Source organism: Protopterus annectens, chromosome 8.part0 (genome assembly GCF_019279795.1).
Source record: "Protopterus annectens isolate FY-2018-M chromosome 8.part0, PAN1.0, whole genome shotgun sequence".
In the NCBI taxonomy this organism is placed as follows: Eukaryota; Metazoa; Chordata; order Ceratodontiformes; family Protopteridae; genus Protopterus; species Protopterus annectens.
Window position 1 is genome coordinate 1,917,089,092 of NC_056741.1, and position 15,599 is coordinate 1,917,104,690.

Consider the following 15,599-nt stretch of genomic DNA (forward strand, 5'->3'; position numbering starts at 1 on the left):
TTTTAAAAAAACAGCTTCGCTTACCTTTACCTGAATTGCTAAGAGTAAAATTCAAACAGTTTTTTAAAAACTCAGTTTGTTCCATTGAGTGGCCTACAGAAATGTATACATTAAAAAAATACACACTCAGCTTTCTGTGCCAGTAACTGTACAGTTTCACAGCATCTCACTTAATGACTTCAGTCCTAAATGGATTAGTGTGTGTGTGTGTGTGTGTGTGTGTGTGTGTGTGTGTGTGTGTGTGTGTGCGTGGGGGGGGGTCACCACAGACAACAACATTCTATGTAGCTGTATGTCAACTAATGCCATAGCCTACCAGAAGCTCTTGGAAGAATACTACAGACTTAATACAATGACATTATTTAGAAAAGGTAACTTTTTTTGTTAAATAAATGTCATTGTACAATAGCAATAATTGACTTTCTTGTATGTGAGTAATGCAGGATTTACCCATGGCTGGCTTTGTCTGATCACAAGAGTGAAGCCCACCACTGCCACCACAGCTACCACTCTGGACTGCAGCATCAGTACTGGAAAATGAATCCAAGTAGTTGGTGCAGGAAAATGACCGCAGCCTTCTCAATTACCAGCATCAAATATGGTAAACAGCACCCAAACAAAAAGTTAAAGCAGTACTGCAAGCATCTACTTCACATCCTTTACTTTTTCCATCTACGTACATGCCCTCAAAACACTATCGCAGTCTATTAATGGCATATGATGGTTGCCAGTAAACATGAGACATTGCTTCTTAGGAAGCAGCTTAGCATTAATGCTACTCCTTTTGCTTCCGGTGAGAGAAGGTCCCAAGGATCAGTGATTCCCAGCTGCATGCAGTTGTATTGGGACCAGCACTATCTCCACTATCAGCACTTTCAATTATCAGCTGCAAACATCAGAGGCACTACTCCCACTTCATTAGTGAGCACCTGGAACCATAGATTGCTGAGATGGTTGAAAAGTACAGCCAACTTGGGTGAAATGGGCATTCTCAGACAGTGTAGCAATTGTTTCATTTTTTTTTAAACCCACCCAATACGTATCATGTGAGGGATGCAGTTATTTAATGCTACAGGATGCAAACCTCTCACATGAGCACACTGCAAATAACAAATAGGTTGTCGGTAGCACGCAACACCACACTGAACCTATCACACACAGACCAAACCAAACATACAGACATATATGCTAAGGCTCATAAAAGTAATCTAGTATACCACACAGGCCTTCTAAATGTAAAACAACAAACAAGTACTCTCAGCAACCTCAAACACAAAATACAAGCAGCAACCATTATACAACATGCATCAAACAGTCCCTCATGGATGGCACAACATGTAAATGCTGTGCTAGTCTAGGTTATTCATACTTGAAATATAAGGACTGAAAACCTCAAGAGAATGCAAGTCTACATTTCTAAATGTCATCACAAATCAAATGTCTGTTAAGTACCTAAATGTGCTGCTTTGCTTTACAATGCTGTTTTAAGTACTCAATTAAAAAGATAATGATCTATTTTTAAGACTCAAGTCCTGTTATGATAAACCCACCTCAGGGTAAACATTAAAACAGCTCTCTTTTCTGTCTGCCAGTATCAAGCAACATACTCTCCAATAATCTCAGTTAGAACTACCACAGATATGCAATACTCCAAAAATGTAAAATATTTAGGAATGATTTTACACATTAATTTAACCCTCAATAAGTATATCTTGTCTACTGTCAAAAAGTGCTGTCATGTGACTGGGGAGATACTACTACTGAATCAGGGCCTACCTTACTCCAAGAACCAGATTAAAGCTTACTAACCTTTTGGACTTCCAAAATGGCTGCACATTGAGCAACAGCTTAATTCCAGCTCCCCCAGTATGAAAACAGGAACTCAGAATAGACAGCCAATGAATTCACTTTGTTTGGGTAAATTTCAGTAACTTGTTAGTAAGAGCACTGCCTAGATGCCAGCAAAAAATAAATACAGAGAACCTTAAGAAAATCAACCACAAAAGATGAGGGAAAAAAACACCAACTGGGAAGAATTTTGCAGGCTTTCAACAAAAAGCAGTGCAAGCTCCAGCTTTGGTGCAAGACATGACTTCTAGTAACCTTGAGGAAATAATAAGTCAAATGTACTCAGAACTGATTAAAATAAACAAAACACTGATGAAGTATATCAACTCACTCAAACAAAAGGCTGTATAAAATCGGAGAAGCTTTAAACAGACATTCAGATGAGGTGATAAAACTGCAAAAATCAGAGGCTGAAATGAAGAAAAAGCTGACTGAATATGGAACTGCTCAAGAAAAGATGTTTAAAAAAATAATAGAATTAGAGGGCAGAGCATGCAGGGAGAACCTGAGATCTACTCCTATACCAGAGAAGCTGGAAGGAACAGACTGTATTAATTTTATAAAACCACAAATACGCAACTGGACTGGTATTCCATAGTAGGGGTTGTTAATCTTCTTCTTCTTCTTCTTTCGGCTTTTCCCGGTTAGGGGTCGCCACAGCGGATCACCTTGTCCGCACATTGAATGGCAGTAGAGTTTTACGGTGTCGAGTTGCCAGCCCGGCGCCCAACCTTCCACAGAAGGCACACTCACAAGCACACCTAGGGCCAATTTAGAGTGTCCAATCCACCTGCAGCATGTCTTTGGGATGTGGGAGGAAACCGGAGCACCCGGAGGAAACCCACGCAACCACAGGGAGGACATGCAGACACCGCACAGAAGGCACCCCAGCCGAGGATCGAACCGGAGAACCTCTTGCTGTGAGGCAGCAATGCTAACCACTGCACCACCATGGCCGCCCCATAGTAGGGGTTGTTAATATGAAGGGCAAATCATGCGTAATGTTTCATACCTGGCCAGGAGAAAAAAACCTATACCTTTAACATTATAGAAGCAATCCTACTAGGAGACGGAGTTGATTCTGACAAAACTGTGGCAGGAGGACAAAATACTAAAAGTTGGAGACAGTAGGGTACTTGTGGAAAATGATTACTAACCATACACCAGGCAGAAGAGAAGTAAATTTATTCCACTAATCAAGGAATGTTGAGGAGCAGGCATGAGATTCAAACTGCTGTATCCAGCTATCTTTAAAATATTCTTTCCTAGAGGAACAAAATGCCAAGGACAGAATACAAAAAAAGTTTGTCCAACAAAACAGTGAGCTGTGAAACAGGAGATGCTGCTGCTTCTTGTTCTTCTGGTAATAAAGACCACAAAGAGACTGTCAGGTGAAACCTTTTCCAGTGTTTCGAAGGAAAATGCTTGAGAGACAGAAAAAAAGTACATGAGTTGCCTAGAACTCAAAGTATGTTGAAAAAGAAGCAGAGACTGGATTTGGGAGATGCAGATAAACAGGAATAAAACAACCACTGGGGAAATTGTCAAATGAATGAGCTACTATAAAGCATTAATTAAATTTGTGAAACAAGACAGAACAAGAAAACCTAGAAATATTTTTTTTTTATTTTGTTAAACTTGTGGAGCACTCTAAAGCATATGCCCTAATTCACATTATTAATGTCTGGAGGAACACTTAGAGGGGAAGAGGAAGGAAATGGTTAAATATAAGTAAAACAAACTTAAAAAAAAAGTCTGTTCAAGAGTATGATACAAGAAAAAAGTAAGTGATTGTTCTCATTCTTGCATAGGGGAATGGCTGAATTAAGGCTCTTGGCTTTAACTAACAAGTCTTAAGAGAAAGCAAATAAAAAAAAAAAAACATTGAACATAATAAAGCTCTCCTCTAGCAAATACTTTTAGAAGCAATTCTGTATCTGGCTCCTAGGTCTCCGTGGAGACAATCTGATAAACAGGAATAAAAACAGCAAATTTCTCTCTTTTAATGGCTTTTTTTCAATGGCTAGGAGAGAAGATTTTCTGAAGGCATTCAAGTATTTTCTCTTTCTGGGACACCGATAAAGATGAGACAAAATCAGACAGCAATTGGTAGAAGCACAGGCTGTACCACACAGCTTTGCGTGGATAACCTTCCTTTTAGGTTAAACCATGTCTAAGTGTGCCTGTCATTGTGGGACAACTGTTCTAATTACAGAGGTAATACTTCAATATTTTATGACGTACATAGTTTTGTGTGCTAATATTAACATGTTTTTGGGTGTCTGTTTTTTGTTTGAGGGCTTTCAATAAAATAAAAAGTTCCGTAAGATGTGACATAGGCTTAAATGGATAGGACAAGAAACTACTGTATAAAAGGTCCACCTGCCAAGCATTAGTGTGCGCACGTAACTCAAAAACTTGAACTAGATACTAAACAACAAACAAGCTGTTACAATGTGTTAATAATCCCTTCTGATATTATCTTTAAATATTAATGGTCTAACAGATATGCACAAAAACGAAATAGTGAACTATATTAAAAAATGTGGACTGCAAATAGCTATGCTACATGAGATCCATTTGGAAAGAACTGAACATGTGAATATGACAAAAAGGTTTTCGGGACAGTTATTCAGCAGAATACAAAGGAAAACAGGAGTATTTATATTAATTGCAAGAGGAGCTCCAATACTGATAGATAATAATGTTAGATATGTAGAAATAAGGGGCTACTGGCAAGGGAGAAGGATTACACTGGCATGTATTTATATTCCACCTAAAACTGCTATAATGGAGTTGAAGAAAATTCTGGGAGAAATAATCAGTTTTCAGCAGGGAATATTACTTATAGGTGGGGGCTGGAATTGTATTTGCATCAGTTAAGATGTGTTCTCAGAAGAGAAAACATAAAGGAGGGTAGAGTTTAAGAAATTTTTGAAAATATTTGGCATGGAATATGTGAATTCAGTAGAAGAAGTTTGGAGTGAATTTGCATATTACTCCCTAAGATACAAGAACTAGGCTAGGCTAGACAGAACTTGCATTTCATGGAAACGTGCATTTAATTGAAAACATTTTGATATGCCTCCAATAACTAATTTCAGATCACACACCAATAATAACCAAAATAAAAATGCAGGGTAATGAAACAAAAAAAGAGAAACTGGCACTTTTCCACCCATCTTTTAAAAAGAGAAGGATTTAAGGAATAGGCAGTTGAAGTTATTAGACAACACAGAAACTTCTGAAAATATAGCTAGAGAGTAGGATAAAATTAAAATGGAGTTTAAAAGAAAAAAAAAAGATATGCAGATATGGCTAAAAGCAATAAGAATTATTCAGAGGATCAAATGTTAAAGTATTGCAGAATAGGGGGAGTCTCATAGAACAAGAGGAGGAGCAACTGCAAAAAGCCAAGCAGAAAAAAAGGGATTACCTCGATAATATGCACAAGTTTAGAAAGATTGCTGTTAAGCAACTATTTTTTTTTTATCACAATGCCAGAGCAAAAAACTTTTAGTGCAAAGACTCAGGCAACAGAAAGTAGAAAGGGTTGTCACCAATCTTAGAAAACCTATAACAAAGCAAGATAACAAGAGATCCTGTAGAGGTACTAGAAATATTTCAGAAATGTTATGAAACTCTGTATAAAGCAAAGAAATATTGAGATTGAGAAAACGTACAACTGGAAGTGTTTATGGAAAAATTAAATATGCCAGGTTAGAACAGGAGGAAATGAGATAAAAATGGTGACATATAAACCAATCAGGAGGAAGGTCCCTTGGAAAAGATGGTATTCCTGTGGAAGTCTGGAAGCTAGAAAGGAAAAAAACTGACAAATATCTGGAAGGTTTGTTAAAACAGTAATTTAAGAGGAAGAGAAGCACCAACATCCTAGAAGAAAGCAGTGGTGGCTGTAATACCTGAAGAGGGTGAAGACCCATCAGATCCAGCTCCATTTGAATCCTATAGGATCATAGGAAGTTACTAGGCTACTGGCCCCGAGACCCTTATAAGACTAGCCAAGAGTTTAGCCTATGCACAGACAAATTAGCACTCAATGCCCCTGTCCAGCAGGGACACAGGTGGAATCCCAGGGATGTATTTTCTATTTCCCATCCAGTTATCCAGGGTGGGACTAAAAGAATGGCCAAGGTGATGCCCAAATTAATATGATATGGATCAATGTAGTTTTATGTAAGGAAGGCAAATTTGACAACATTAACACAATAGTGATAAACCAGAGGGAAGCTGAATGTAAGAAAATACAATTTCTGCTGGTGATTCTTGATGTAGAGAGCAACAGACAGAGTAAGATGGGAGTTTATGAGCAGGGCAATGGAAGCATTTGCATTCCCTGATAAATGTAGAAGGCTGATTAGATGAGGGATCAAAGGCGAAAATTAAAGTGGGTGGGTTCCTCTCTGATAATTTCTGTTTGAGCTGAGGAACCAGGCAGGGGTGTCCTTTTTCACATTTGTTATCTGCACTATATTTAGAACCACTGGCAATGAAAATAAGGGACTCAGAATTCAAGTACATAATTTGTATGGTAGAGTCAAGAAAAGCTGGCTATTTGCAGATATCATTTTATACTGGATAAAACCAGAAAAGGACATTTCAGTGTTGTGGAACATTTTGAAACAGTTTCAGATCTTTTCGGGATACAAAATGAATGAAGCTAAAACAAAGGCAATAGCTGTAAAATTATCCACCCACACACAAGTTGGTCCATCAATATCCATACTTATGGGGACATGTTAAAGTGCTTGGGAGTATGTATAAAAAAGGATTCTGGTGTGGCAACTAAGGATATGTGGGAAGAGATTAGACAAAAGATAATACAAAAACTGAGAAAATGGAAGCCCTGTTATATAGATAAAATACAAGCAGTTAAAATGTTTTAGTCCTTTTAGTTTTTTTTTTTTTTTTTTTTTTTTTTTTTTACAAAGGTCAGGCACATTTGTATCAACCAGCAGATAATCTGGGATAGCAATTAAGAGCTGAAGGATTTTATCTGGGAGGAGGAGGAGAAGGCAAGAGTCAATTGGAATAAGCTGATTTTTCCAAGTAAACAAGGTGGCTTGGGTTTACACAATTTGAAGGGGTATTTCAGGGCTACACAGTTAAGGCTCCTATACACAGCACAAGCAGAAATCTATAATTCAAAGTGGAAAGGTATGATGATGAAATGGGGAAGCACAAGAAACAATCAGAGACTGGGATTTTGGATGCAGATCCTTGAGGAAAATTAGAATAACCATGCAGAATACTATATTCATAAAGTAGTAAAAACTACTCTAAGAACAAAGTCAACATGGGAATAGAAAAAGGAGATTCTGCCGACAGGGATGACTGAAATTAGGGATACAGACAATAGGCAAGGGGGGAGGGGGCTGGAATTTATTGCAGAAAACTGGTAAAGGAACCAAGCTATTAACGGCAAATAATTACAGAGGGAAAGGTAATGCAACAGGAAGAGGCTACGATTTTATATGGACTGCAGGACAGAGATTGCCTTCATTATCAATGATTGATATAACAGTACAAAGCAAAGAGAGAGAAATAGAAAGATCCTAAGCAAAACACTAGTGCTGGTAGAGTTTTAGCAGAATCTAGAACAGAAGCTGCTATTAAAAAAGGAATTATTAGCACAGCATACAAAATATTGCATGTTAACTATAAGAATCAATTAGGGGAGTTAGAAAGAATTGGAAAATGAGATTGGATAAGCAATTCACAAAGAAACAATGGGGGATATATGTATGCCTCCCAAATGAGCAACAAAAGTCTAGAAGCTTTAGGATCTTTGCTTGGAAGTGTTTACAGAGGTATTTTTATACCCCAAGTAGACTCCAAAGAATTTTTCCTCAGGGATACAGCAAATGTGAGTGGTGAGATGGGGAAGAAAGAGGTAAATGGAAACATATTTTCAGGGTGTGTAATGAAATGGCAGATTTTAAAGATTCTCTGCAGACTGCTCTGTCAGAGATACTGGGTGAGCAAATTGGTGTAACTAACTGATTTTTGAGCTAGAATACAGAATCAGATTAAGACTTTGCTGAATCTAATTATGGTGGCTGCCAAAAAAGCAATTGCTTGAAAATGTAAATCAAAGTCTAAACCAACTTTACTAGAAGTAGTGAATCTTTAGAAAAGGCTAGGAGCAAAAAACATAGGACAAAACGGGAACTGTGGGAACAATACGTGCAGAGGAGGAACAAGGTTTAAAAGAAGGCAAGATTTGAATGAGTTATGTAATGTTTGACTGTCCATGACTGGATAGATTAGAAGTGATGTACAATGTTAGCAACTAAACTTATGCCAATATCATTTATATAAATGTATGAATGCCAAAGTTATACATGATAATTTAATAAAGATGTTTAACAAAAAAAAAAAAAACAAAGCTTAAAGTTTTTTTTTTTTTTCAAGTTTACTAACTTTTCTTTAGACTGTTCTGTAACTGCATTATCTATACTAGTCTACACAAGCTGGAACAAAGGTAACGTACATGTACCAGATTGTATCACACTTTACCTCAAGGCCACATCACTATCACATCCTACGTACTGCTAACTGGCCTATATTTAAGCACAAACTGCATATCATCCTACTGAAATCTGTATTTAAATCTGTTGACAGCCGCAGCACTCATTCCTGCAGTGGTCATTACCCATTTGCTCAAAAAAAAAAAAAAAAAAAAAAAAAAGACCAAGCTACTACCTTTTCCACCAAAATCCCTCTCTCATGAAAAAAAAAAAATTTAAAGTCCTCTCTCTTGATAATACAACCACTGAAGTCACTTCTCATAGTAAATTATTTGGAGTGATAGTGGATGATAATCTTACATTCAACCTGCATATACAAAATTTCATAAGAAAAACTCATCAAAAACTAGGGATGCTTTACAGAGCCAAAATCTTTCTCGCCAACGCAAATACAACTACACTTGCCACTACTTCTCTCCTCCCCACTCTTCTTTATGGTGCTTTCATCCTTACTAATCTCCAGGCTTCACAAAAATCAAAACCTGAACAATGTTATAATAAAGTTGCTCAATTTGCATCACATACCCCTTTCAGAATCCACCCACTACTGTATAACGATGAAAAGCCTCAACTGGTTGGAACTGCCACAGCAACTAAACATATACACAACTTCTTACCACCTATAAAATTATTCAACATCTATCTGTCTGTCCAGCACTAAAAACATTCTATACAACTAAGTTCCCAGTCAGTCATTGCAATTCTGTGACCAAAAACTCCTGTCCATCTAGAAACCTAACAAATCTGCTCGGCATTGCCTGTACTTGTACACGGTTGCCAAGGCCTGGAACTGCTTCTCTATATCCAATCAGGTCTATTTCCTCCCTCCCATCTTTCAAAATCACTCTGAAAGACTTCCTAACTAAAATCTGTCTTTGTCTTTGCTCAAAACCAGGATAAACTAAATTGTTAAATGTGAACAAGTGCCTTTTCATTCCTCACACCTCCTTACTCTCCCGTTCTTCACTTCCTTACACCTCCTTACTCTCCCCTTCTTCACTTCCTTACTGCTAGCTAATTCGCTTCTCTGACTTTCTTACTAAATATAGCAATTCTTATTTGTATTAAACTAACTTATCTTTAATTTCTATACAGTCTAAAATTTCTCTGAATGATTGTCATATACATTGTATCGATTCTTAACCAATGTTCTTATACTATGTGTAATTTGTTATAATTATTTAAATGCAGAAGTTTTGTTTTATTTTTGAAGACTGTAAAATTATTTTTCTTAAAATGTTTTGTAATAATTGAGCCTTTCTCCCCGGGCCTTCACTGAAAATAAGCTTCTACCCAGCTGGACTTTCCCAGTAATCAAATGTCAATAAATAAAATAAAGGTTTTAACCTTAGGTCCTTATACAACAATCTGATTAACATCTCTCACTCCCACAATTTTTATGTCGATGTCACATCAAAACTCTTTGCAGGTAACGTATGGACCATTTACTCAGTTACATAAGCAGTGTTATCAATGAATAATTTTAAAAGTAGTCTCCTCTCTTGCTAGAGCTCTCTAAGAATATGCACATATAAAATGCAACTACTTGATTTCTTCTTATTTTTGCTATCAGACTGGGTGTAAGTTACACATATCTCATGACAATGCCACAGTAATGTTTATATTCCATACATAAACAATGTGAAATATTAATGGACATTATTTGTCTCTGACAAATATAACCAAATACTGTGCCTCTTCCTACTGTACTATTATTTTAATGATTGTTATAGTGTATTAGCATTGTTTGTACCCATTTCCAAAAAACTTGATCCAAGAAATGTGAAGTCTCTCTCACAGAGGCTCTGCTAAAAAGAAGTCCTTCACCAAAGACCCTTTTTTAGCCATGATATAGGCTGGACGCAAAAAAAAAAATTGCAAACACTAACAAGAGTTCAGACATTTACAGGTGTGCAAAGATTATGCACACAGACTTTCAGAACAAAACTAATTAAGGAAGATACAACACACACATAATGACTACAATGGCCTACAAAACTGAACAACAAACGACAATTAACTTTATACATTAACTAATGCCCTAGTTCCATGGTGCAGAGAAATAAATTCCTGACTGTATCCCAGTCAACATGTATTTAATTTGCAGCACGAATGCTGGAGGAATCATGTGGGGGAGGGCAGGAATGAGAGAGAGGTGCCAATTCACCCATCCTTAGGAGAAGGAGGCAGTATGGGTCATTGCACTGGCAACACCTACAGGAATGCAGACATACCGTCCTAGAATGAAAAGCATAGCATGCTCACTCTTGCAAGCTGTGCCCAGCTTGGTCAAGAGGTTGGATTTCTTTGGAAGTGCACATACACCTCCTGAGGCAGCTAAAGCAGGGCTCATAGGTACCAAGAGAGTGGAGACAGAATAGTCCACAGGAACTGCAAACTGCCCCACATCCTAATACCACATGCTCACCTCCACCTGAGAATGAAATAGACAGAGGGATCTCACCACCACAGAGGAACCAATGGGTCAAATGGATGAAAGGAGGAGAGCCACTGGAAAGATCTTGTGGACAAAAAAGCACAACATACATTAACCAACCAAATTCTCCCGTAGATGTTGGCTCTGTGGAGCAAAAGGATAAAGCCCTAGCTACAACTCAGAGGGTGCAACTGACCCAAGAGGAGCTGGACAGGGAGGATGGGCGCAAGCAGTCACTTACTTAACTATCCTGGGGGAAGAAAGGCTACAGAGAAGCAAGCTGCACCAAGTAGCACTGCATGCTGTAGACAGGCTCTGCACATACGTCGAGACCTGCACACATCCGGTTGCCAGTACTGTGGACAGTAACCAGGCTGCCATGAAGAAATTGGAGTTAAGGCTAAACATAAAACCTTATTGGCCTTTTATGATCAGTTGTCACAGAAATAACAAACAAATGGGACAGTCACGTCACAGGACAGCTAATGGTTGGAAGGCAGTGGGGATTTTAAAAAGGGAGAGAGAAAGACCCTGTAGGCTACAGGTAAGCAAAACAAATTAGTACGTCCTCAGCAAAATTATTTATGCATGTATTTACACATTTTTACTACATTCGTCAGCCAGGAAAGCACCCTAGTTGTAAGGGCCTTGTTTCACTGGTGACTTGGGGGACTATTTCATGGCCAAGTGATTGTTCACAAACTATGCAAAAAAACCAACAGAGTCAAACCCAAGACTACAGGATGGAGCTCTTCTACAGCTGCCAGCCTTTATCCCCCTCATTAAACTACCAGCCAAAAGACGGCCAAATTGCCTTCTTGCACAAATCCACAGCATCACTCAAAACATTAAAAAGCCACTCAGAAGGATAGCATGTAGTATGCACTCACCTTAAGGCTGAAATGTAGGGCTCTTCCTTTTGTTTCAGGTCATCAGACTGTAATGTAAAACACATATAAAATGAAACAGCAGCTCAGTTTATAACAAAAGCAAACAGTTCAATTAATTTACTGTGCAACTATGTGAGGTATTGCCAGCTATGCCAGGAGAAGTAGGGCAGTGGATGTGTAACATATGCCAGCACAGCTAGCTGGAATTTTGTACAGAATTATATATCATTTGTATATCATACTGATTTGCACAAATGTTTGTGCTGAAAAATGTATTTGTAAAGCGGCTCATGTTAAAAATGTACCAACAGTGTGCCCTGCTAGACAGAAAAAGAAATATACATGTATTATGTAACTGTTTAAATGTATGTGTTTTAAAAGAGGGTACTGGAAGAGAAGAGGTTATTCTCAATCCACCTGACTTTGGAAAACAGGAAAAAGTTAAATTACTGGCCCTAAGCTATAAAGATGCTATCTCAAAGTTCTGAATGAAGCCAGAGACACAATGTCTGGAAGAAGTATGGTTTATTAGCTCCGGTAGGAAGAGTGGAATTGTTTTATGGTTTTATGACTTCGATGAGTTGCAGCAGATCTCATCAAGGCTCTGTGTGTGATGTATTATTGCTGCCTATGTGCTAAATTCTAACAGCTTCTAGCCAAGGGGGGTTGCATGGGAACCGGAAGTCGTATTAACAGATGGGATATTCTGTAATCTAGAAAAAAATACATATATTTTAATACTAGGCGAGACTAAAGTCTCAAAACACTTGTTTTTGTAACCTGACGAAGAAGGCTCTCCTACCTGATTCACCTTGCCTTGCTGTAGTAAGTTACCAGGTAATAATAATTCTTTAGATCAGTCAGGAAAATATAGTGAGATTAATTATTGTTTTTCTGTAACTGTGTGAACCTCTCCACCTGTTATTTTTTAATATTTCCTGTGATTGAAACTCAGGTGCTTACTGTAAATAGATAATTTAGCATTTCATGTTATTTTTATGGGTGGCACAGAGGTGCAACGGGAGAGTTGTTGGCTCACAGCAACAGGTTCCCCGGTTCGATGCTTGGCTGGAGTGCCTTCTATGCAAAGTCTGCATGTCCTCCCTGTATTCATGTGGGTTTCCTCCGGGTGCTCTGGTTTCCTCCTATATTACAAAGACATGCATCTGAAGCATTTCTCCCTGGGCCTCCGCTGAAAACTGCCTTTGTTACAAGTCGGACTTTCCTGGTAAACAAATGTTAAATAATAAACAAATAGATAAATATTATTTATTACCAAATATATTTAAAATTTTCATTGTGGCTGGTCCTTTAGGGAATATAGGTTCATAGGTAGGTACTAGGCTATCTGCCCAAAGGCATTTATAAGCCTAGCCAGAATGTGTTGGCTTTCACTGCCCCCTTAGATTAGTTCCCTGTGCCTCTGTCCAGCACAGCCACTGAAGTGATCAAAGAGTAAACGGTTTCCCATCCACCCTTTCTCTGCTTCTCTATTGTTAGTGGGGTACCTCTTTCATGTAAATTTTAACAACCTTTTACTTCTAGCTCCTCCCCATCTCAACATTATATCCTTCCCTGTATCCTGTGTCCCAGCTCTTCCTTGTACAAGATACACACCTTCAACACTCATAACATTAACACACGTACCTTAATATCTTTGCATATACCAGCATCTTGTTTACTTTAACCTGGTTTGTGAGGACGTTGGAAAACACTACATTTCACTCTTCCACATGGCATATGTGAGCACTTGCTTTTATGTGGAGTGACATACCATTTCAAAACTACCTAACATTCATCATGCCCCAAGATGGATAAGGCCCCCATAAGTAAACAAGGTAAGTCCTTGTTCATTTTTAGAGCTTTCCTTTTCCTGACTTTAATATAGCCCCATAGCCACCCACTCCTTCCTTTCTAAATACATCAGTCTCTTGTGTTCTTTAAGACAAATGCCCCTTAACCAGAAGTAATAGTACAGAAAGTGATGTAAAACAACTGCAATACTTGTTGAGATTGTTACTCACTTATTTCCTTTCTGTGGGAGATGTCAATCCAATCATACTAATTCAGATTATTATTTAGTTAACCCTCCAATTTCTGTTACTGCTCCTAGAAGCCTCCCTATTATTTTAGGCCGTAGGGTGGCCACAAGCTCATAACCCTGCCACTCAAATTAGTAGTAATTTTCTGTGTATTCAATTCTACTACATCTAAAAAGCATTCCCACAGCTCAATGCTGGAATGTTCTTCTCGTAGTTTGCCGTGTTACATTCAGCCATCAAGTCTCATAATGTAGTTATCCATCAGTCTGAAACATTAAAGAAACGGTCAGGTATATCACAGACTTATAGAAGCTGGTAGCATGTGTAAGCTGGTCATCATAATAGTCAAGAGGGCTACAAGGGCTCTGGTCTAATTTAGCTCGACTAGCATTTGACCATTTCCTAGACCTCTTACCCTTTCAGAAAAATGTTCCATTTACTTTTCCATCATTTTTTTCTTGAACATACAGGAAATAGTTATTCGGCCACCACTCCCGTTGTTGAAAAATCCTTTCAACTTTACTCATTTCCTTGTGACTTGAGGAAGGGTGTGCCTGGGGAGACAAAATACAAGTCCAGCTCCACAGACACTATCTGGGTCCAAAAAGGCTTTTGCACCCGATAAAAAAGAAAATGGTTTAATCTCAATGGATACAGTAGCTTGAATCACAGTCTTGGACTTTTACTTTTCATCAGGAGTGTAACAAACTTGAGACTTTCCAGCCTGGTTCCTGTGGAATAACCACAATCTATGAAAATCCTCTTCCTGTTTTAACAGCGGCACCTTGCTGTATTTTCTTAAGAGTAGCTACAGAAAGTGGTCCTTCAGTTGTTTTTCTGGACTTTTATAACTATGGGTCTAGTGATCTGTTGAGAGGGCTTTGGCTGCTGCAAAAATACTATGGACACTAACAGTACTCTTCTCCAATGGCACGCCAGTCCATCCACTTAACCTCCACACCATAAATTTAAAGCAATCTTTTCCCAATATTCTTTCTGGGATACTCATGAACTTAAGCTCCATCTAACTTATAGGAGTTTTTCCCGGATGTTCTCCTACACAGCTTCCAGTCCCAATATTCTCAACTTAAAGTCTTTTTTAAATTACTTTAAATATAACTGATTAATATACTGCTCATTTTCATGATCTAGGTGCCATCTCCACCCCCCCTGCCCCCGTAAATCCATCTTCAATTTGCTGTTTTGGTGACCTTTCTTAATGCTAGTCAGCTTCTTCAGTACAGCAATCATGGACCAATGAGGGAAACATCTGATATTATCCTTTTTGCCCATTTCTCATCCGATGAGTTTTAACCTCGGACACTTTTCAAATCCAGAAGCAGCAGCTCAAGTTCCTCCCCTCACCCACAATCCCATCCAAACCCAGGATTACCTAAGATCTTGTTTGCCACCCGAAGTGTCAGATGTAGTTGAAGTAGTCCATGTTGGTGTAAACGACTTGAGATGTACCTCCCTGGACTATATAAAGACAGACATGACTGAGTTAGCTGAATGTGTGCCCCAGGCAGGTATGCCCCTAGCCTTAAGCAGCATTCTACCTTCACCCAGAATGAGGCCTCAATACAAACAAAAAATGACTAACAATTGGCTTACTTTCTGGTGTCATTCCAGGGGGATCCAGTACCCGACACCCTGGGAAGATATAAATCGACAGACCACAATGCTTTGCTAGAGATGGCCTGCATCTGTTTCACTTGGGCTTCAGGCTTCTGGCAAAGTCCCTTACCTCCCCATAGTGCCTTTTCTAGGAAAGGGCATGAGGTTGATACTACCAACATAAAAATTTCAGCAAACCACAAATTAATGGTCA

At 38.5% G+C, this 15,599-nt stretch overlaps 1 protein-coding gene across 1 annotated transcript in view; it reads right to left on the bottom strand.

The window, feature by feature from the left end:
- The window catches only part of OGFOD1 (2-oxoglutarate and iron dependent oxygenase domain containing 1), a 690,104-nt gene that overhangs the window by 602,409 nt on the left and 72,096 nt on the right, over positions 1-15,599 (bottom strand). The window contains 4 exon segments of the mRNA XM_044081419.1: positions 8,870-8,905; positions 9,065-9,075; positions 11,437-11,483; positions 11,723-11,773. Of these exon segments, the coding sequence (XP_043937354.1) occupies positions 8,870-8,905; positions 9,065-9,075; positions 11,437-11,483; positions 11,723-11,773 (145 nt within the window).